General features: G+C 35.9%; 1 protein-coding gene across 13 annotated transcripts in view; it reads right to left on the bottom strand.

Moving 5' to 3' along the window:
* The window catches only part of DMXL1 (Dmx like 1), an 87,035-nt gene that overhangs the window by 32,059 nt on the left and 31,811 nt on the right, over nucleotides 1-23,165 (bottom strand). For 10 of the 13 annotated variants that reach the window (XR_003921799.2, XM_030003566.2, XM_030003559.2 and 7 more), the window contains 20 exons: nucleotides 22,367-22,579; nucleotides 21,422-21,675; nucleotides 20,637-21,321; nucleotides 19,987-20,108; nucleotides 19,333-19,422; nucleotides 18,934-19,027; nucleotides 16,709-16,825; nucleotides 15,194-15,418; nucleotides 12,835-14,532; nucleotides 12,141-12,251; nucleotides 10,589-10,758; nucleotides 9,301-9,398; nucleotides 8,448-8,613; nucleotides 7,389-7,638; nucleotides 4,678-5,756; nucleotides 4,223-4,414; nucleotides 2,885-2,961; nucleotides 2,571-2,698; nucleotides 546-794; nucleotides 54-167 (listed from right to left, as the gene is read on the bottom strand). Coding sequence is in view for 12 of the 13 variants with exons in the window: in XM_030003566.2 (XP_029859426.1) it covers nucleotides 54-167; nucleotides 546-794; nucleotides 2,571-2,698; nucleotides 2,885-2,961; nucleotides 4,223-4,414; nucleotides 4,678-5,756; nucleotides 7,389-7,638; nucleotides 8,448-8,613; nucleotides 9,301-9,398; nucleotides 10,589-10,758; nucleotides 12,141-12,251; nucleotides 12,835-14,532; nucleotides 15,194-15,418; nucleotides 16,709-16,825; nucleotides 18,934-19,027; nucleotides 19,333-19,422; nucleotides 19,987-20,108; nucleotides 20,637-21,321; nucleotides 21,422-21,675; nucleotides 22,367-22,579 (6,132 nt within the window). In the remaining variant the exon portion in view is untranslated. The remainder of the gene's footprint in view (nucleotides 1-53; nucleotides 168-545; nucleotides 795-2,570; nucleotides 2,699-2,884; nucleotides 2,962-4,222; nucleotides 4,415-4,677; nucleotides 5,757-7,388; nucleotides 7,639-8,447; nucleotides 8,614-9,300; nucleotides 9,399-10,588; nucleotides 10,759-12,140; nucleotides 12,252-12,834; nucleotides 14,533-15,193; nucleotides 15,419-16,708; nucleotides 16,826-18,933; nucleotides 19,028-19,332; nucleotides 19,423-19,986; nucleotides 20,109-20,636; nucleotides 21,322-21,421; nucleotides 21,676-22,366; nucleotides 22,580-23,165) is intronic. The other 3 variants (XM_030003561.2, XM_030003563.2, XM_030003564.2) reach the window with 1 other exon arrangement.

Genomic DNA, 23,165 nt, shown 5'->3' with positions numbered 1-23,165 from the left:
ATCACACATAGCAAACTGCATGTAGAGTCCTAGTACTAAATCTAGTATCTTGCCTGAAGATTTGGTAGGACTATGAGTACTGAAGGCAGTAAGGGATTTGGAAAACCCCACGCATTCCATGGAGAACACAACTACCTGATGTGGGCTAGGCATTGGGAAGTGCCTACCTGCCAAAGAGAGAAAACATACTGTATTTGTAAAATGGGAATATATTCCTGTTATGAGATAACTAGAAAGCTTTAAAATTAACATTAAAAACTAGGCTGTGATAGTACTAAAAATTTTCTCTTTAAGATGAACTGAACCCCCTCACATTACAGCAAGTGTGCTACTTGGAAACCTTATTTCAATAACATTCACTTCTCTCTTCTACACAATATCTATGCCAATAACTTTAGATCCTTGTTTTTCTTTGCAGATCTAAAAACATATTGAATTCTTACTGAACATGAGCTGTTTAAAGCAATCACTCTGAAGCTTTCAGGAGTCACATCATTTCTGTAAAAAACCCAGAAGACAAGTACAAATAAAACAATAGAACTAACCAGTTTTTGTCTTTAATTGCAGTTGTCCTCTGTTGGGCATATGAGCTCCTCCTCCAAAGACAGCAGACCACATTTTGTTGTTAAGTGGATGAGCCATAATTCTATACAGTTCATTGCTAGAATGTGTTGCTAGGCCATGGATGAACAGACTCAGATAGACTGCAGTTAGAATTTCACAAAGTAAAACTGTGAGACCTGGCTGGGCTTCTTCACCAGCAGAATTCAAGAGACGTATTAGAGCTGTTATACCTGTTTATAAGAAAAAAAAAAAAAAAAGAAAAAGCACATATGTGTGTGTGAACATACTCTGGATTATCAAGGGTATTTTGACTGGCAACCTACATTACTTAGTACCTTCTAGTGTAGAAAAATTCTAAGTTTTAGAGGAAATGGAAAACTCCAGGAGAAAGTGGCATGCTATTTATTTTTAACAGTTTATTATAGCTTTTCAGCTTCATGTTTTGGACAAAAAGTTACAAAGAAACACATAGAAACTTTTGAAGAATAAGGGGGGGGGGGGATCACAAAAAAGCACTCAAATTTCGGGATATATCTTAAATAAAAGAGTGGCAGCTTTAATTCAACTCCCTGGTAGTGAAACCCTACAATACAACATTTAGTTACATTACTAACATGAATCTTTCTTCACCCCATGTCTCAAGCTCTCTCTTTTCTGGCTCCTCAATTCTTTCAGCAAAGGGTTAGCTCCTTATTCTCTACTTTTAATCCAGTGCCTCACAGTATATTCAATACATAGCATCCAAATCTTGTACGTAAAATAAAAACACTAATGTGCTCATTGACTTTCTCGTGGTGCTTGTTTCACCAGTTTACACTGTAAGTTGAAATGCTATGTTCTCACTTTACAGTGGTAAAACCAACCAAAAATCACAGGCATCAACTTGAACTATGCATTGTCTGACAAGTGTTCTTTCACTGAAGTATTAAATATCTTGTAGTGTTTTTATGCACCCACAAAAAGTTGTGGAATTTCAGATGTGGCTCCAACTGCGTCACTTTGTGCACATAAGCGAAAATACAAATAGCAGTGGCCAAAGAATTCTGCTTTGTGTCATACACTCCCATTTGCACATAAAGCATGTAAAGCTATTAAAAAAAAAAAAATAGAGAAATCAGTTCAAGGTGATGTTACCTATAAGCACAACTGCTAATAATCCCTTGTCTCATTCATCAGAAATTTAAATCTCTAATGAAATAAGGAGAAAACAGATGACAATCCAATTTCTCTCTAAAATCTGTAGGTTCAGTGACAAAATGTTTTGCGGAAAAGAAAAAACAGTATAGAACCAAACACAAATACTGCTTAAGGTTCTCCAAAAGATTTAATGTGAGATTTTTTATTGAAAAAACAAATCCCATAATATGAAAGCATATTTCTTGGTTACACTTACATTAGAGTTAGTCCCATAAACTGAAGCTCATAGACATATACTACATAGCTTAGACTCCCTCTAATGTGACCAGTGTAGCTTCATGAGCACAGACCCCAGCACAGAATTACCTGAAGTCCTACGTGGCTTTAGCTACAGAAAGCCATAATTCGTTATAAACTTCTTATTGTCAGTAGTTTCAAGTTAGTTCAAAAGGTGCACATAAGTTACAATCAGAAATTCTGAGATGGAGCACAAACTAAGATAGCCTTTCAAGTCCTTTTCAAGAGTAAGGAAGTAGAATAACGGTGAGACTGATCTGTTGCCTGCAGGGGGAGCAAGTAGAGCACAGGACCACACTTCACCCTACTTTCTGTTTACTTGCCCTTTACTAGAGCCCCCACTAACGTTTTTTAGCAAGAGAAAGCAATATAAATCAAGTTAGTGAATAACCAGAATTACTAGCTTAGAGCCTTCGAAAAATGAAAATAAAATTTTATTTTAAGAACTTATTTTTACCATACACATGTTACAAATACTACTAGAAAGTCCAGAGCATAGCTACATGCTCTTACAGTGGATCCAGACAATTAAGTTTTCCTTAAGAGGATAAAAACAAATCAACTCTAGATACCTGGCCACTGAGCAGGTGATGTATTGGGAGTCACTGTTTCTTCTAAGCTTGTTGTTCTTAGAGAATGGCGCTGAGTTAATAGCACTGTCTGATACACTGTTCCAGTGAACTGATTTGCTTGAAATGAGCTGTGAAACAGAAAAGTGGGATGTTGTATTTATAAAAAAAAAGTTATGTTTAAAACTATTCAAGTGATAGACCTTTCCAGATGTAGGCAGGTGTGAGCACTGCCTTCCATGCACTATCTATTAGACCATCACTACAGTGAGACAGTGCTGACCATTCTCTAAAAAGTACTTTTCATAGACCTTTACCTGTAGCTGTGGCCATCACAAAGACATTGGTAGATGCAAGCAGAGAGTGATGCTGCTAAGGTATGCATTACATATATCTGTAAGACAAAGTTTTATAGAACATATTACACTCAAGATTAACAGTGGTTAGTATCACAGCCTTTTCATGCATACAGATTTGTAACAGTGGAACAAGCACTGAATATGGAAGGTGTAAGCACTTATGGCAAAAATCACTTTAAAAGCCACCTTCTCTTCAGAATTCCTTTCAGATAAATCAATTCATTTTGCAATGAAAGGGATTGGGAAGCACTTGCTCACCCCACCAAGCCATAACCACAGATCAGCTCTAGCTGCAATGTTTTCAGTTAAGAAATAGCAACATATTAAACCTCTATACAGCAGTTGTAAGTGATTATACCCTAAGAGTAGCAATATGCTGGCTCAGAAAACAAAAGCTTTGCTTCAGAATGAAAGTTATAATGCAGCTTAGTTTTTGATCAATTCTTGTGCAGCTCTCAGACACACACTCAGTATCACACTGATCACTATTTTTACCATAGCTGATACTTTTCTTAATGTATCACAAAACACACTTACATAAAGAGCTAGAGAATCTGTTGATCAAAAACGTTCCGTTAAAAGAATGAGTTTATTATACTTATTTGTCTGTTCCCTCTGAAATGAAGCACAGACTAGGAACTGAGCAATCTCTTGAGCACTCTCTAGAAAACCCTAGTTAAGAGTAAACATGATTTGGGACCTAACGCGTACAAAACTTCAGGAAAGATTTAACCTAACACTTTAAGTTTGGTTTCCAATACAGTGTGAAATACAGAAGAAATCTTACAGAAACAACTTTAAAAAAACAGACTATATTTTACTGTATGAACATACATACCGTTTTACAAAAAAGTCTGAGTTTACTGCACTTTGCTAATAATCAGTTTTTATACTTCAAAACTTAATTTTACTTAGGTCTAGGACTGAAATGCAGAGTTTACCATTAATGTAACAGAAATAATGATCATATTGTCATAAAGAAAAATGTGACACTGATAGCATAGTACAACATGTTTTCCATAAGGGATGTAATCTTGGACAAATACCCAGTCCTGAGAGAGGCCAATCTGCTTCAGCTTGTTTAACCAGATGCTCAGCAGCCCAACAGTAAGTAATAATGAGTGGACATTATTTTAGCCCAAGATAAGTACTACAGAAAATATTTGCTCCACAGTTTTATTACTTGTCACTGGTAGGCACACCAGAGAGTCTTCATGCTGTCAGAAAAAGATTCATGACCTCAGCCAACTGGACAATGACAACAACAAACTCAAACAACTATAAAAAAATACACACCTTGCTGTTCTGAGCATCTGGATGAGGTGGCGAATCCAGGTTTATTATGGTATGTAATATATCATGCGTTAAGTTACCAAGATGTAGCAACGGATTAGCCACCACTGTTTTGGCACTAGCTGTGCAAGCAAATAGAAGAGGTATGGAGCTTTGCTCTGGTAGAGGGCTGGATGGTATCTGTATTGACTGCTCCTAAAATCAAGCAAGAAACACACAAAGTGATAGTACAGCTTCCTAAAGAGAACACAAGAACTTTTGAAGGAGGGGAGGGGAATTCTAAACAAAAAACTCATAACCTACAGAAAACATAACATGTTGAAAACAGTGTTACATTATCAGAAAACAGGTGCATGCTATAGTAGGAAAACTTCAACAATAATAGGAAACACATTTAAAGAAGAAAAAATTTACAACAAACCTGAAGCAGAAGACACAAACTAAGCTCCCTCACATACCTGCTGAGATTCCTGCAATAGCAGAATTAATTCCATTCTGACAGATGCCAAACCTCCACCATGAGAGCCATGAAGTATACAGTAACTAAGGAACATTCTTAGGAGAGACTGGTATTTCAGAAGCCATTGACGTCTTTTCTGAAAGTCTTCTTTCTGTAGCATATTTTTTTGCTCATCAGCTAAGTCTTCAGTATTTTCATGTAAAGCAGCTTCTTCTGGCATAACACAAATTCCTGGCTGTATCTCTTCTCCTTCAACACTATAATCACAGGTCTTTTGAAGAGCTACCACTTCTCTTTCAAGCCACTGATAAAGCTGATATCTCAACTTCCCACCATCTACCTCATAACCAGTGGACAGCGTACGAAGCTCTACAGTGAGAATTTTCAGGCACGCTCTAAACTTCAGCTGTGCTGAAATTATATCTTCTGATGGACTTAGAATATCTTTGTCATCAACTACACTAAAAGATTCTGTGTAGCTAGAACTTGTTTCATATAATTTTTCAGTTTTCTTCAAAGGTTTTAGCTCTTTCATTACCAGGGAAGAATCTTCACTGTCATCACTGTCTGACTGCAGTTTCAAGTGTTCATCTTGGAACACCACACTTGGCTGGCTCCAGTCAAAGGAAAGAGTTGAACTTGAATGTTTTCCTGATGAGCAATCTGAAGATGAACCTAGACCATTCAATACTGGCTGTGACCAATCAACACTGGAAGATGGTTCTTTTGTTTCCAACTCTTTAACTGGAGAAGATGGTGAGAAATCTTTACTAGTATCCATTAAACTAGGGGATCTACAGAATGACTTTGACCTCTTGACAACTTTTGGCATCTTTGATAACACTTCTAAGGCCAACATAGGACAACCAGCTTTTAGATGAGCATATGCAGTGGTGAAAAACAGCTGTCTTTCGCCTAGGTTGATTTTGTCAGCTAATCCATTTTCTACTGTTAGGCAAATGTGTGTGGAAGATGTATCAGAAGACCCAAAATGACGTCTCAACAAGAGAGGATGTGTTCTTAAGTAGTTATAGAAGTTAAATACTGCAGGGTTACAACTTGATGAGCCATCTCCATCTGAAAAGATATTGCATCATGAGGAAAATCTACCATTCTGTATGAAATAATCCATCCGAAAAGTTCTAAATTCATCAAAAGGCTATTAGGTCTTAATATTCATTCTATTGTTTACCTCATTGCACCCCCCTTTTCACCTTCCTTTGCACCTTTATCATTTGAATATCTTGGGAGGGAGAACATTGGCAAACCTAATCACTACTAAAAAGAGAAGCTTGAGTAGGAGAGCAGGTAAGACCTTTAATTTAAAACAGCTGGCATTTCTTTTCCTTGCAGTCAGGCCAGTTCTACTGCAGTCAGACAAGACCACTTTCCTGTTCAGTTTAGACTTCTTAAGTCTCCATCACTAAATGACAATAAGATGTAACATCTTACTAAAGATTTTTACTTAAAGAAAAAAAAGTCTTTTTTAAAATTTTGGATTACTATTTTTTATTTTGTCTACCTCTTAACAAAAATGCAATTTATAATAAAACTAGGAATTCCATAACATTTATACATATTGGTATCAGTATTACATACAAATAAATGAAACATATAGCAGTGCAAGACCTACACATTTTATTTTCATGTCCAAAACCACAACACAAAAACCCCTGAAAATATATGGGCATCAGCACAGGACAATTCACACAGCTTTCAAACAGTCCAGGTTAGCTGAGATGGACCCTTACTGTTTCCTCCATCAGGAGTTATGGCATGACTAACTAAAGATAATAGGAAAAGGTACATGAAAAAGCACCTTTTAAGTAAGAAAATAAAGCAAAACACCACAAACAAACCACTGAACTGATAAAAGAAGAATTAGCAAAATTTAAAATTGATTTTACACCAGAGGACATGACCAAAATGCAAACAACTGAACATTATATCCTTCATTTGCTCAAAATTATCCTGAGGCGTGTAACTTATACTGAAATCAGTTTTCAAAATGAATTATGCAACTCTGGGAATTCAAGTCTTCATTTATCCTCATCAAGTTTCTCTCAGCAGCCGGGACTGAAACCAGCTAGCATGTTAACTACTAGGAACTTGAAACATTTACCTTCCTTGAGAACATTAGCTTTAGGAAATAATACAACTGATTCTTATATCCTACAAAGCCAGGAAGCAAACAGGGAAAAGAATCACTTTAGGAGACTTACATGCTATTTCAGGTATCACGTGGGCCTCCTTGTATCACATTAAATATCAAAATCTTTTCTATGGCAGTTTAGCGTTCTGGTCAACCATTCTTCCCAAGGACTAAAAGCTACAAAACACCATGTCTTCCAGACTTTGCTATGTAACTGTGCAATCAGAAATTTCTTCCTAGGTTGTGATGGAGTCAAATTAAGTAATGAAGTTAATTTGTCTCTATCTTTAAGCTGCTACTGGAAAAACAGCTGCATCACTGCCAGGTTGTTCTCATTATCCTGATATTCACATACTTAAAGGTTAAATTAAGTATCCATTCATGGGATACAGGATACCACCACCACAGTCACCACATTTACTATAAAACCACACACCTTGCTACAGCAAGCTATTTACTAGCAATGGTGAGCAACACTACCTACACTTTAAGAAACTACTACTTAAATGAACAAGTAGTTAAAACCAACCTAACAGGCAGAATACTCATATTCTTACCTCCGTCTTCAACAGAATGTTTAATCAAAGTGTCAAGAGCCTTGCTATAATCTTCCAAAATCCAGTAAGCCATACTTCGCAGAAAAGGGTCACAGTGCATGTTTCCTGAACTCTCTTTTGCAGGAAACACACTTCCCAAAATTCTCTTCTGTAGTACAGATTTGTAAGTACTAGATGCTTCAAACTCTGACTCATAAAGTCTTGATATTACAAGAGCCAATTGAATGTCATTCAGTTTTTCAACGCAGACCTAATTGAAAAGAAATACATTCACAGGACCAAACATTATAATTTCTCCTCTGGTTAAAATTATCACAAGTCAGGAATTGACACAAATCTGTTCAGACTGAAATAAGTAGGTCTATCAATTCCATAAAAAATTAGCAGGAGCTACACAGAATAGCTGTAGGCAACTATTATATGCAAGATCTGATCTGCAATTTCTTCAGTTTAAGTCTGACATGACAATACATCTTTGAAATCAATTGGCTTCAATAAATCATTGTCAGTGTGCACTTGACACCTCTTGAAGCTGGATGTTTCGGTTACGAAGCTTTACAGAACAAATCTTTCATTATCAGAGAGTTGAATTTCCTCCTTTTCAATTCAAACAGACCCAGGAAGTAATTTTTTTTTTTTGTGAAGGGATTCTAGGAGCCAACCCTCATCACTGCCAGAAAGCCTTCGTTTTCAGAAATGGAACTTCTAATGAAACACTATGTTGTCTTCATACACGACAGGGCAGACAATCTGAAAGCAAGTTAATGGTAGGCAGGCCTCAGTATTATTACGGAGGAATGAACCATGGGACTTTTTAGTGTCACTAATACGACAGAGAAAAGAGAAACAAAATGTAAAGATCAAGGATTTGTATTTGTCATTAACTTGGGGGGGCGGGGGGGAAGGCAACGGGGAGGGAAAGCACAAACAAACCAGAATCTTCAGGGGTCATACAAATGCAAAATGCAACTCACATTAAATATATTTGTAAGTTTGGGACAATGCAAGTCTTAAACATGAAAAAAATAAAAGAAAAAAAAAAGTGCATTATTTTATTACCTCCACTGCATCTTTTAAGTGTCCTGCCAGCAAGAAAAATGCTGCAGAATGTTCAAAACGCTGTTTGCCAAGCAAAGAAAAAGCATTCTTTAATGCTGCTTTACGCCATCTGTCCTCAGTAAAGTTGTTGCCAAAAAACTGTGTCATTTTAGTATCTTTTTGGGACCTGCAGATTGAACATAATTGATAAAAATATTATATAGTTTACTAACTGCCTTCTTCATTTCCTCAGATGCCAGTAGCATTTTACACAGATCTTTTTATTAGGGAATGCAGAGGCTTTCATCACACTGGGAGCATAGTAGGCTTCATATTTAAAAACAACAAAAACTTTAGTAAGTAGAAAAACTAATGGTGTTTTTAGTTAACCTGATACAAATACAGAAAAGCTCATTTTTCCCAGGTGAGCTCTTAAAAGCAAGTGACAAACTACATTTTAAAAAGTTCGCAATGTTATATTATGAAACACCAGTTTGAAACACAGACTTAATTCAGTCCTCTGAACTTAAGCTAAAATTTATGACAATAAACATTCTTCTAAAAGACAGCCATGTCATTCCACACTCTACACTGGTAGTCCTCAAAAGTAAATCAGAATTAAGCAGTGATTTAAATTACAGTAGATTTGAGAGTAAAACCTAAAACATCTACATTCAGAAACAGCAACTAAATTACCTCAGTAAATGCAAGCAGCTTAAAAACTACCTATTCAATGTAGTGACTAATTTATAAATCATATCTCAGCTTTCACTGGTAATATTTGTGGTGCTTTTGGATTACCATCACATTCAACTTTTTTCCCAAAACTATACCACAGTATAAAACTCCACATCAGAGCTTGCATGTCTCCTACCTGTATAATCCCCAGATCACAGCCTTCTTTTTCATTGCGAGGTAAAAAATGGCCGCGTCAAGCGGATCATTGTTTCGCTGAAAGGCTGCTTTAGCTACCTGTGAAGACAGTTCAACAGCAAAAAACCAACCAAAATTTAAATGAATCTTAAATGGTATTCTTGTTGCTTCTGGTATCCTACACCCCATAGTGCTTGGAAGTTCTTTTAATATAGGATCCCTCCTCCCACTATGAGTCTGACATAAGAAAGCGTGAAGATAACACAGCTTCAACCCTTTGTTTTTGTTTGATGCCATTTAGCTAATGCTTTTCCAGTTCTAGAAGCTTTTTGGCAGATCAAATGGAAATGCCTACATCCGAAATCAGTTCCTGAAATCATAACAAAATTAATTTATTAGTTGCTCTGGTAATCAAAGGACAGATGGAGTCTTGAAGAACAGGCTGGGACCAGTCACAACAGGACAAAAGTTGTTTACAGGAGATTACTTTTGGAGGTTGGAAAGGAAAAAGGGGTAAGTGGCAGCAAGAATAGTCCGAGATCCATATAAGGTAACCTTAAATGCAGGCCCAGAAGACTTGTAATTTTTATACGTAAGGCAGGTAAGTTTCCTAAAAAGTGATGATTCATTGCTTAAGATTGAAAAGTAAAAATAGAGACATGCATTTTACCACTTTGTGCTTTGTAGTCAAAGTATCTTGTGCATGTCATTTTCTAGCTCAACACACTTGGCTTTTCCAAGAGCTTAAAATAAGTGATAATTTTGTTAGGCTTATTGCCACATCTGTGATGATTAAAATACATATTTAAAAACCTCAAAACCACTGAAGCCAAAATAAAACAACAGAAGGTTTTATCATGGATATGTATCAATTTGCAAGACAGATGTACAATATCTTAGTTGACCCCATTTCTGATAGGTTTCTAAGGAGAACCTTTTTCCATAACTTGTTTCCTAATTTTGCTATAAAAAACATTATATGCTCAATCTGTATCTTGAGCATCCACAATAAGCACTGTGCATTGCCACCTTCAGAATGGAGTATCTAAAAGACCAAAATGTACTTCACACTGGAATTTGAAACCTGAAATACTAAAAAATCCCGAAACAGTTAAAAATACAAAAGTTCATACTCATACAGCAAACTATATGTACAAAAATCACAGCATGAAACATTCAGAAACACTGAACTTATCTAAGAATTTAAAACTACATAAATAGAAAGCAAACACCAGCGGACAGAAGTTAGAAAAAAGTTTGTTAATTTTGTTTCAGAATGGTATGTTTACCTTTTCTATGCATTTCCGCAGACTATGGATATTTCGAACCCACCATCCTATACCCATAGCTCTGAGTTCTGACCATGATGGATCTCCTTTCTGCACTGCAGGGAGCATGCTCAGTAGTTCTTCTTCCGCTACTGAATGAAAAGCCCAGGCAAAATGACTAGTAGATAAGCCTGCATGATAAGCCATTAGAAGAGGAAAAAAAAAAAAAAAAAAAAAAAAAAAAAAAAGAGAAAGAAAAAGAGATTCACTAGTAAAATAATCTGGATCATCAAGTCAAGGGGGTGGGAAAAGCAGAAGGGAAGAAGGTTGAATTGTTTATTTTGGATTTCTAAGAACATTACTGATGAGGCAACAGAAATTTAAGAATATTTGTAAGCACTACATACCAAGTATTAAAGAAAGCTCATACAGATGAAAACATTTTTTCACCTGCAAACTCTTTATGTAAGTTTGCAAAGAATGGAGTTACTGACTGAAGCTCAAAATATACTTATAGGATATGGCATTAAGATTAGCCATGATACAAAGTGCAACACACCGATTAAACTTCACAAAAGTTTTGAAAAGTAGGTTCACTATTTTGACTTGCATTAGAAAATGCGAAGTTTCAGATAGTCACAGTAGAAAACAGGTCTGAGGAAAGAGATACAAAAGAAAACTGGAAAGAAAATTCACATGAGGAAGATAGCAATTACTAAACAGCAGCATAGCTGGCTATGGATAATTGCAACTCTAGTTAGCACCAGGAGATGCTTCTTTGCACAGAGGCACACTCAACTGCATCTCTGCAGATGCGCTGGAGGCATTTCTTACTCTCACCAATTTCTGAGCTCAGCAGAAGCAGAAGTATCTTAACTACAAGTATTCCATCAGAGCGCTAACTCAATGGTACTCTGTTGTGGCAGTCCTGGCAAATTCCAATCTCTGATGCATCTGAGGGGTGACAAGCCATGAGACTGGAAATGCCATCAACTGTCACGATGACTAATGAAAGGGTAAAGCAGCAATCACAGCCAGTCCTTTAGATTTGATTAGGCCTAACCAAATCTATCTCATTCTGTCATCTGCAGTATCAGACTGGAACTACTTAAAACTATTCCAAAGAAAACTATTTGAAATAGTTCATTGTATAATTACAGTAAGCATATTAAAAAACATTTCAAGTCTGAGTAGACTGTAAGAGATTTTTTTTTCCAAATACGTACTAAAAAACCTAAATAAATATGTACTCTGTTTTCTACTGAATTATTTCTGCAGAAGGTTATTGGAACAACATGGTACTAGAAGTACAGAAAAGCCAGTTCTTTTGGGGAAATAGAAAAAATTAAAAGTAAAAAAAATTGTTAGAAAAAAATCATTTCTGTTTCAAGGCCTCTACGTAAAATAAAGCTGACATTTTCTGCTATGGCATACATTCATATTGAACTTTTTTTTTAAAAAAAAAACAACAAAATAACTCATTGATTCTGCAGAGGCATGTCAACAGCACAGCAATCATATGTACAGCTACATCACTAAGATTCACCTCATCTAAAAAAACACAATCAGTTACCTTGGTGAAGCAGTTGAGCTCGATGTACAGGAGGAAGGGAAGTAGTTAGAAACGTGTGAAGCCGAACAGCTAATAAAAATTTTAAGCCACACTCATCAAGAGTTTCTCCGCCTGGAATTAAATATTTTATATGCACTTTAGAGAAACTACTATAAGTAGCTACTGGGTGTCTTAACAGAAGAAATACTTTACAATTCTGTGACTATTAATGCTTTAAACTCATAAATATAACAGCTTAATTCATAATTCTTCCCTTCAAGGAAGGGAAAGAGGAAAATTTCTAATACAAAAAGTTTTGAAATTATTTGTTCTTAATGCAAGAAAGAGAAAAAGTGTTATCATATTAAAAAAATCCATAAACTTATTTCTCCATTTCTCTACGTAGTGCAATAAACATTGGCGCTTAAGAAAGTTGTCTCTTCAAAAGTGAATTAGAAACAATTGTGGTATGTGGACTGATGGACTAACACTAGCATTAACAGTTAACAATACAAAATTTGATTTTATGGAAGTCTGAAGTCTTGAAACTTTAGTTAAACAGTAAACACTGTGATGGCACAGTAAATACAGGCTATACTATGAAACAAAACTGTGATGTGCTTTCATAAGCCACAAAAATGTTCCAAAATAGGAACTAGTCCCCAAAAAGTTTGTGAAGCACAGTAGTACATTTAACCTGGAAGAGACAACTTACCCTGATTTCTGTCTCTGCTTTCTCCAATGTCAGTACTGGTAGTAGCAATTGTATCTGCCAAGGCCATCAATGACATTTGCTCCATCCTAGTCAGACCTGGCAAGCTTGAATGAAGCAAGTGACGAGAAAGAACTTGAGCATGCTCTGGTCCAAAGTAAGTTGGGCTATATTGAGAAAGATCAATGACTTTTGGTTTCGAACTGTCTTCATCTGCATCAAATGTAACAAGTTCATCTGCACTTATAACAGTATTTTGAAAAAGATCTTCATAGTTGTCATTGGTCTTATCTTTTTTATTTTGACTGTTTTGATTATTAGACTTCTCTGAACAGGAATAAGATGAATCATCATCTGCAGCAAGCAGAGCATACAAAGGCAATGGTGGAACAGAGTCTATTTCAATATAGTCTGTAGTCTCAGTTTTGCTGAATGTTTTGGGATCTCTTGCAGTACTTCCACTAGCACTGATGGTCAGAGATCTGAGCCTCTTGTCATGATTAGGTTCAGATTCATTTATAGCAACAACTTCTCCAGCAATGCACTTCACCAGATGGGACAGAATGGCTTTTGCTCTACGTACTTTACCAAGATCCATGAGTTCCAACAGCTGATATGGATGGTACTGAGGTAAAGTGGGAGATAATGTATGAGCTGCTTCAAAAAGACCAGAATCTTCCATTTCCATAGATAGATCACTGGCAGATCTTTTCCCACTAAGTTTCTGTGCAAGGCTGGTCATAGATCTGGTCAAGGTTCGCTTTGGTGGATGCAGACCTGAGGTGGCTGACTGGCTTTGTTTCATTAAGCTAGTTATGCATGGTGTACTTCCACTGCAGGAATCTGTACTAACTAGTTCCTGCCTGGAAGGAGACTGCCACTGAGAATAAACGTGCATTTCACAATCCATTCCAACTACAAGAATACCATCACGCACCCAAGACAAGGACACTGGAAAAGGAGGTGACCCTTCTACAGATGAAACCAAGTCAACACAACGCAGCAGAACAAACCTAGAAGGGGTTGTAGCCTTCGTACTGCCACTATGGGAGATTGCTACAATCTCCTTACCATTTTGTTCTTGCATCTTCCCAGACAGCTGACCAAACATATAAAGTTTTGATCCAATTCCCACTGTTAGAATATGTGAACCATCTTCCCTAGACATCCAGTCTAAGTGTACCAAGTGCTTAGTGCTGGGCATAATATTCCCACCATGAGACAGAGAAACATCTTGTCTGTTATATGCCACTAAATTACTATCAATACTAACACCAGAGTCTAATATGGTGCCTATCTCATCTAAATGAAGAGTCTGTTCTAGAATCCAGGAAGAACCCCCTGTAGACTCACATTCAAAAATACCAACATGCATTATAAAATCTTGAGGAAGATGACTATTTTTAGATGTTACCTGCTTGTATGCTACTGCTAATCTGTTTGTGTGTGCACAGCTAACTTCAGTTGGCCTTCCTGGAACATTAATAGCACTACTACTAAGAAGTCCATCCTCAATCAGTAATGGCCATTCTTCCCATACATATGTAACATCACTACATGCATTATATTCTGGCATGGAAGAAGCTGATGATTCAGTGGTAACTCTGCATCTCCAGAATCGAACTTTTCCATCAGAGCATGAAGTAGCCAGCAGATACGGTGCACGACAGACAGGATATATGGAAGAAGAACTCAGATGTCCTAAAATTAAATGAAATATACTTTTACTGGAGAAAATACTAAAAAGCAAGCAAAAAATTAAAGATGTTTTTATTCAGTTATCATTTTATTATTCTGAAACAAAAAAAAAAAATATTAGCACTTCCTCACAAAAGAGTTGTTTGCAGGGCTTCACAGAGGAGAAAACATGACAAAAAGACTATGAAACCATTTTACCTTTTGTTTCTATTTCATGCTCTAGAGGGGAGTCAAATTATGTTATTTAAATCTGGATATTAACAACCATCATCTCTCCCATCAGACAGACATTTCCCATTCAGAAATCTAAAAATCTATAAAATATTTTTGGAAAGACTACTGATGGGAGCCTTAAAATTTAAGTACAGATCCTACAAAAATTTTCATGACAAAAAAACCAACTCTGTGTTTCAATAATTGCTTTTATTGCAAGAATTCTAAATTCAATAAATATTATACCTTAAATAAAAGCTTTATTTTAGTATTAGTTCCAGGATCAAGATAAAAAGTCAGGGGATCAAGTTTTAGCAAACCTTTTGGATCCACCTACAGGCTTTTAAGTTTAACAACAAATACCAAACTTACCATTACTTTGTTTCTATTTAAGACCAAACTCAGAAAGGCAAGGATTCCTTGTTTTATTCTTTAAAAAAAAATTACAAACCTGCTGATGGCTTTACACTTATTATCTCTACTCCTTCTGGCAAATTCAACTCTTGACTATACACCATTTTGGAAGACAGAGTAAGCCAGCTGGTGCTCTGAAGGTTTGCTCTACAGGCCTGATACTTTTGAGTGAAAGGTGATTGGATCTTCTCTGGATCTGGTGAAGAATACAATTCTTCTGTTTGTGTTGCCACTTCAGGTGTATTTGGATCTATCTTTTCATCTAAAAAAGTTTGTATTGTTAATTTTAAAAAGTCAATGATTTCTTTTAACCTAAGAAGTAATTTTACTCACATTAAAAGTTCCAAAGAGACATGTAAAACTTAAAATTTTACTTTCATTTTAATGAAATGCATTCCCATATTCAGATTTAAAGAGAAATGCTGGCAAAACTCAGATTAAATACTTCTGAAATTCTAGAACTTCTCAGAAGTTATAGCTTTAAACTCTTCAGAATTAAAACAATCAAACTGTAACCAGAAACACCAAAAGCACAGATGACAGGTATGTCTGTCATTATCCATGGAAATTAACAATTCAGGAAGCACAGAATACCTGCAGCTAGAGAAAATTAAATGAAGACCTCCCTATCTTACCTTACAAATTGGGAAAATGTATTTTTCAGAAAAGTTTTGTTAATATTTGCTTAAAATGTAGTATCTCAGAGATTATGTGATACAGATGCTTCATGACTTTTTTTTTTTAATAAAACTCAACAGCTGAAGTATGAATTTGATGGATTTGGAACATGAAAATTGCCAACAGGTTGGTTAAAAAGCCTTATCAGTAATACCCTCACCATATAAGTAGAACAGAAAATTTGGATCTATAGTCTTCTCACCAACTTATAAACTAATTGAAATAATGCTTCAAATAACTGAAGCAATTCTGCCTTTGAAAGCAGCAGTAAGACAAATACCAATTTGGTTTAAATGACAAAAACATGCATTATAACATATTAACCTCTGTTATGTGGTGAATGCCAGATTTGTTTTCTTAATATCTTCAAATGTTAATGGAAAACTACTGAAGTATATCTTAGCTTACTTAAAGTTTTATAGGTTTTGTCATAGTTTGGTAGTCTGAAAGAGAACCAGATTTCAGAACTTCAAAATTGTTCAGAATTGTAATTGTATCTCTGATGTTTAGGTGCTTCAGACTACAGTCCAATTTAGAACTTACACGTAAACTCAAAAATCGCAGAACAAAAACTTCTGAGAAGCAAAACATCTGAACTGTTAGGCTGTAATAAAACCAGATAAATATATTTGCCCTTAGAATGCACAAAAAATACCAAACTTAGGGCTCACGCTGAACTCAAAATCTTCAGTATTCTGAAGGTTAAGAAGTAATCAGGAAAGAATGGGTTGTGATGAAAGCTTGTAATCAAAGAATTGCAGATTCTTTTCAAAAAGCTGAAATACATTTTAGAATACACTGAACAGCAGGTATATTCATGAGATGGTGGCTTTTTTTTATTTTTTAAACAGAGAACTACAAGATAGAAACTTACCTACTGAGACAGGAATTGACTTCAAATGTAAATGCCACATATGTAGTACTGAATGGTTGTGAGTATACTCTATTACTATTAAGTAGAATTTTTCAGAGAATCCATTCTGCTGGTTTCCTGCCGAAATTCAGAACAGGAAGATTGAAGGGGTTATTCATCTGAAAGCAGAACTAAATTTTGCTGGCTAGCAAACAATCATATTAAGCTATTGCAAACTAATACAGAAATGCAGTGGTCTGACTACATCCAACTCTGTTACATTAGTTTTCTCAGTATTTTATCACAGGCAATAACCACTACAATTATAGGTACACACATGAAGAACTGTCAATGTTTCCTTTTAGAGAGAACAACATATTTGCCTGAATTTGCTGTGTTTAAAGTTAAATCCCAGAATGTACTCTGAGCTCTACATCTTTGCCTTTTACATGCTTGTTTCTTACAGTTTCTTAGCTATTTGTTACTGGGAACTGTAACAGTTAAGACAGTGAGCTAGACAGAGGTTTGGCCTTTAATGTATAAAAACTATAAAAGCTACATCTAGAGAAGAAATACCATGTGAACAGTTGGGAAAGTCACAGCCTGGTCTAATGGATAGGCTCATCAATCACAACCGAGCCAGACTGACCATATAGTCTGGAATGCACAAGAGGTACAATGCTTCTTACTAACAAATTATTTGCTATAGTTTCACCCCAAGAAAAGATGACATGAATTTAGTATCAGTTGAAGCCCATTTCTGGAGGGTGCACCCTGCCATTCTCCTTCGTTAGACCAAACACGCATTAGGACCAAGAAGGAATAGTTAGTTTAGTGACCATCTTTCCTCCACAGTTCCTCCAACCCTTCTTTAGGTGTGCATGTATGTAAAACATGATCAAGGATAAGCTGTGTTTGCCCTGTGGGTTTGACATTGGGTTGCTTATGGTACGGGGAAAAAAAAGAACATATCTGCTTGTGTTTTTCAAAAACAACATGAGCTAAATACTTACCTGCTTTATTAAAGGGGAAAGAGTAGGGTTTTTTAAAAACTAAGGAGGTTAAAGTACTAGAAAATACCTCCAAATTACAATGTATGCAAATAATATGCTTCTAATTTACAGTTTTTCAAAGGGTCCATTTAGCCCAATAACTTACACAGCAGCAATCTATACAGACCTTCAGAACACATACAGATGTATACAGCTGCCCTCTTCAAAGATCAAATAGCTTCCGTATTTCTTCCTTTCTGTTTATCATACTCAACATGCAAATGTACAACAAACTTATGCTGTAGAGTAGCACTTCTTTTTATTCTCTATTTTGTTCCTAATTTTCAACATCGCATTTACATTTTTTGACCTCTACTGAGAGTTGGGTAGACATTTTCATAGATTATCTTCCTTACTTCAAATATCTTTTTTGACTAGAAACAGCTAATTCAGAATTGATCACTATGAATATACAATTCAGGTAATACTTTCCTAGATATCTCCCTTTTCTTCTAACAAAAATAAATTTTGTTTACCAAGTTATTATGCAACATTTTGACACTGTTCACAAGTTTGCTTCCTTTTGTTCAGCATTCCCTTTACTACTGCAGATGACTTGGTATCACAAACTTTACTCTGACCCTTTTTTTCCATGTTATTTCACTAGAACAGAACAAAACAAAATTGAGATGCCTATATAACACAACCACTGACCCACTCACCAAGGAAAACCGATTATTTATTCCAGAGCAATTCAGATCTGCTCTGACCTACAAATCCACACACTACTCACAGTATTATATTTTATTGTTGTGTTTTGGGGTATTTATCTTGTCATTTATTATACCATGCAAGGCCTGAGGAGCAGTATTTAGCTGATGTAAAGGATGAACATCCATCTTGAAAGCATGCAATAAGCTTTGTCTATGTCATACCCTACAGCTACAGCTCCACATTTAAAACCCCTTCCTCCTCATGCAAGATAGGTATCCGCAATAGAATGCTTAATACAGCACACAATGGGTATTTCATGATTTAAGCTACTTTATCTAAAATTTGGTTGCACACTACTCTTAAAGGAAGTGCAATAACCATGAGTTTCATTAGACTAGATTTTGTTCTTTGGTATATAGAGATCTCAAAGTAAGTTATTTGACCTTAAAATGCTAAAAGCTATATAACAAGTTCTTTTTCTCTGTTGAATGAAAAATATAATACTTTGTCTTCAATATTGTGTGAAGAAGAATTCTTTACCAGAGTCTGATAAATCGTTGTTCTTTTCCTTCTCCTGGTTATTTAAAATGAAGTCTTCTTGAAAGACATGGAATAACTGCGTTTTCCTGCCATGCTAAGAAAGTAAAAACACACACAAAAAGTGAACATCATGGAGTGTACTGTTTAAGACTGCTCTCTAACATGGGAGTTTTAACTTGGTAAGTTATACACATTAATGAAATGTTTCTCAAGAAAATGCACCTTCATTACTCACATTCTTTTCATTTACAGGTAACAGGAAACCAAAAGCAAATATATGTCAGAATCAATCTTTAAATACCTCACCTTTACCTGATGGAGAGCTACAAGTATAGTCTTTATTAACACTTTTTAAACAAGCTAATTATGGTATAAAATGAGTACAGAAAAAGATCTTACAAGTTCTGTGATAGCATCCAGTTCAATGATACACCCTGGACGAGCCGTAGATTGCTGACTTACGATGTTAAAAACTTCACCAACATATTTCTGTTTAAAAAGAGTCAGAGGGATGGTCTTGTTAACTCAGTTTTGTGCATTTCTATAGCACAGCCTGCTAGGTAGGTAAAACATCACTAAGCAAGTGTTAACTAAAGCATTAAATATACACTGGTTGCAATCCACCAAGAACACAGATAACATTCCCAGTTTTATCAAAAGCCACATTGTTTTTGATGGCTGAAAGTTGATGAGAACACGTGGAAAGCCTCCTTTCCCCAAGCTGCATTGTCTTCTCAACTTTTCCTTAGTATGGACAACGTGCGCGCACACATAGTTTGTTGCTCTGTTATTGCTCCTTGTACTGCAAACATTTCAGAGATATTTCCCAACCAAACATTGACCTGCCTCAATATGCAGAGTTTGAGATTAAATGGAATGCAGTATGACTACAATGCTAAAAAGCTTTACCATATTTGTTTCCACAAGCAGAGCTAAACTACCATAATCTGTTAAATTGTCAGCAACCAGCTTAGTCAGTTACCAACAAGTCTGAGACTAGTGCTACTGAATGAAGTTCCAACCTCCAAAAACTTGAGACAGCTTTTCACTTACAGAAATTTCTGGATTGGAGAGCTCATACAAAAGTTTCTTAGCATCTATTACAGCTTGATATAATCTCAAATGCTGTCCATCACTAGCCACAAAGCAAGCACTTGGAGAATTACAGTATGCACCTGAAAAGTAAGAATGCAAAAAGTGCTCAAGTATTCAAACACCAGCTTGCTCCCTTGTTTTTTTTTGCAAGAGGCAATATTGAAGTTATGAAAGAAAACAATATAGCGTAACAAAAATTCTCTCTTGTTAATTTCTGTTCACAAGCAAGAACTACAAAATTTAATGCTGCACTCAGCAACCAAATCAAAGTATATGAAAGGAAATGAGAATCCCATTTGCAAACCAGAGCAAAATCTACCTCTGCTTTTAAGTGTTCAACACACTCTGAAGTATGCACTAGCATCCAAGAACTTTACTGCACTAGCTCCTAAAATATCAATGCATAAAAAAAGGCAGAAGAACACAGCAATTCTTCACACATGAATAAACAATTTCCAAGTACCAGCAACTTGGAAATTTGTGAAATAAAGGACCCATACTTAATATTTTTTCCAGTGCATTCAAGTATATCTACATAATCTAATAGCATTATTAGGCTACATTACTTTTATTCTAGAACACTTCACAAATCAGGAAATGAAACTCACCAAGGCAATAGCTGGGTATAAGTGTGGGCAGCCATGCAACATTAGAAAAAGCTGACACATGGAGAGAATTGATCCGAGCAAGTTCAGAAACTCCACCAGAAAAGGACAAAGGCCCAACAGGGTCAACTCTCCAAAGAATAAGTTCACTGTAAACCGCATTGGGATCCTGGGATGTTACATTCGCATTGCCTTTACTCTGAAGTCTTACTGGTGACTCCTGAGACTTTAAAGAATCATTTGCCTGTTTTGCATTCTCAACATCTGGTGAAATTAGAGCATTGTGATGTGAGGTTGTAAGCAGCAGTGGTAACACCGAGTGGCAAGCCAAGTCATTAAGATGAAAACGGTGACCACAATATCGGGATTTATGTGAAATACTGACTACAGTTGAAAAAGCAGATTCCTCAGCAAAACTCACTAGCCACTGGTTCAATGACCCATCTGCATGTTTGGAAATCATCATAACATTAGGCGTGAAGATACTTAGTTTTAAACTGTTGGTTGATTTACTGTGTCCAGAAGAGATTAGCATAGATGAAGATCGTGTAAGGCCAGGAGGCTTTTGTTTGCCTTGTTGAATAGCTAAATCAACATTTTTGGTACAAGCATACATCACTATACTTCTGCAAAGAGAGTTTGCATCACCCGTCGGAAACGCAACAGGAATTCTTGAGACAAATGACACCTGGAATTTTAAGAAAGGGAGAAAGAATAAGTATTAAAGTTGTTTTCTCATCATACTTCTCACTGAATAACAAAGTAGAATACAGAAAAAAATAAAGTACCTGCACCTGGCGAAACATGCCAGGCTGGTATTCATCTAGCCAGTCCACATGCCATATCAGCAGTGAACCATCCATAGGATGTATACTGAATAGCATGTCAGCATTTTTACTCCATTCAGAAAGTAGTACTTCGATCTCGTGATCAATAATAGCAGTAGATAAAGGAACAAGGCTTGAATTTGGAACAGTTTTCTCATCACCCAGTTCCTTCTTTTCTTGGTTTCCTTTTTGTTCATCTCCATTTTCATCAACTTCTATAACATATATATATATATTATATTGAAAAACAGAAGTATAGCAAGCAGTGTTATTCAGGCATTGGAGTACCTTTCAGACCTTTTATAAGCCACTCAGATAGGCACAAATTTAAAGTTATGAACATTTTAACCAGAAATCCTCTAGTGGACCTCAGTCAATGACTAACAAACCAAAACAGTTTATATTGCATTTTAATTTCAAATACTTTTATTTTTCCCCATTTTATATAAATTTTTGCATGCATAGGCAGAACAAAAGCAATTATCTCCAAACTGTATATATTTAAACTAATTTACTACATTATGTTATAGAATAGAGCTATTTAAATTAGGTGTACATTAATATTTAGAAAAGAAAGTTAATTCTAAGGTTGCACCTGCTTCCTTAAAAATGTTAAAATAACACACTTTCATGCAAAGGCCTCAAGGTCAGCCTAAGTAAATAATACAGCTTTCAGTATAAATAACTCAACCTCTGGAACAACCATGAACAAATTTAAAATTTTTAGATACAGATTTCTGAAAGTCACTTAGGTACTTCCAGTGTAAGGGAAAGAAATGCATAGAAATGCTACTATAATCTGTCTGTATCCTTACATGTCAAGTTGCCCACCTCTTACTTCGCATGAAAGAACATTACAAATTACTTTGTAAAATGAAAGCCATTTGTCAATGGTAAGACTTCTACCTTCTTCTGATCTGCCATCCATCTGATTAGATTCCTCAGTGTTAGTCTCAGGAGAATGATGTTCAAAACTCTTTTTAAGTTGTTGCAAAAATACTTCCATGGATAAGGTAAAATGAAGTTCTTTATTGTTTAGCCAGTGCACAACAAAAGGTCCACTTCTTTCTTCATTTTCACCAAGACTCAGAGATGTGATAGAAGGGAGTAGAGGAATATCTACCAGAAAAAGATGTTGACATTTTGAAAACCAAGTAGTTTGGTCAAAAAATAATTTCAGAAAAATTGTTTTTAAGCAGAAACCCTACCATGAAAAAAAAATACACTAAATGTATTGCCACCTGTCATTCATTTCACCAACAACATTTACTTTCAGTATAAAATTGCTTGACTGCTACCACAAGAGATGTTCCACAGACAGGCTCTTTGGTATGCTTGCATTAGGATTACAGTGTGGCCCTGCACTGCCAGATCTTCATGATGTAAACTGTCCGTACAGGTTAATTTACCTTGTCTTTTGCTACTACAGCTCAGTACAAACCAAGTAATTTAAGCATAATTTCCCAACATTTAGTCCACAATGGAGGCTGCAGTAGGTACACACTGTAATCAAGGATGACATATGACAGGGCTTACACTAGCAAAAAGTAGTACAGTGACCACATGACATCCTCTGTAACACCATCATATCAAGCCAGGATTTCCGATTCCTGTAGATTCCGTTATTGTTTTACATTGCCCTGTGATGCTACTTGGTGTCCCAGATGGCCGTGAAAAATAAAGCAATAATCACAAAGTAAGTGAC

This window comes from Aquila chrysaetos, chromosome Z (assembly GCF_900496995.4).
Source record: "Aquila chrysaetos chrysaetos chromosome Z, bAquChr1.4, whole genome shotgun sequence".
Taxonomy (NCBI): Eukaryota; Metazoa; Chordata; class Aves; order Accipitriformes; family Accipitridae; genus Aquila; species Aquila chrysaetos.
Note: the sequence above shows the minus strand (reverse complement) of the source record. Positions and strands in the feature narration are given on the sequence as shown.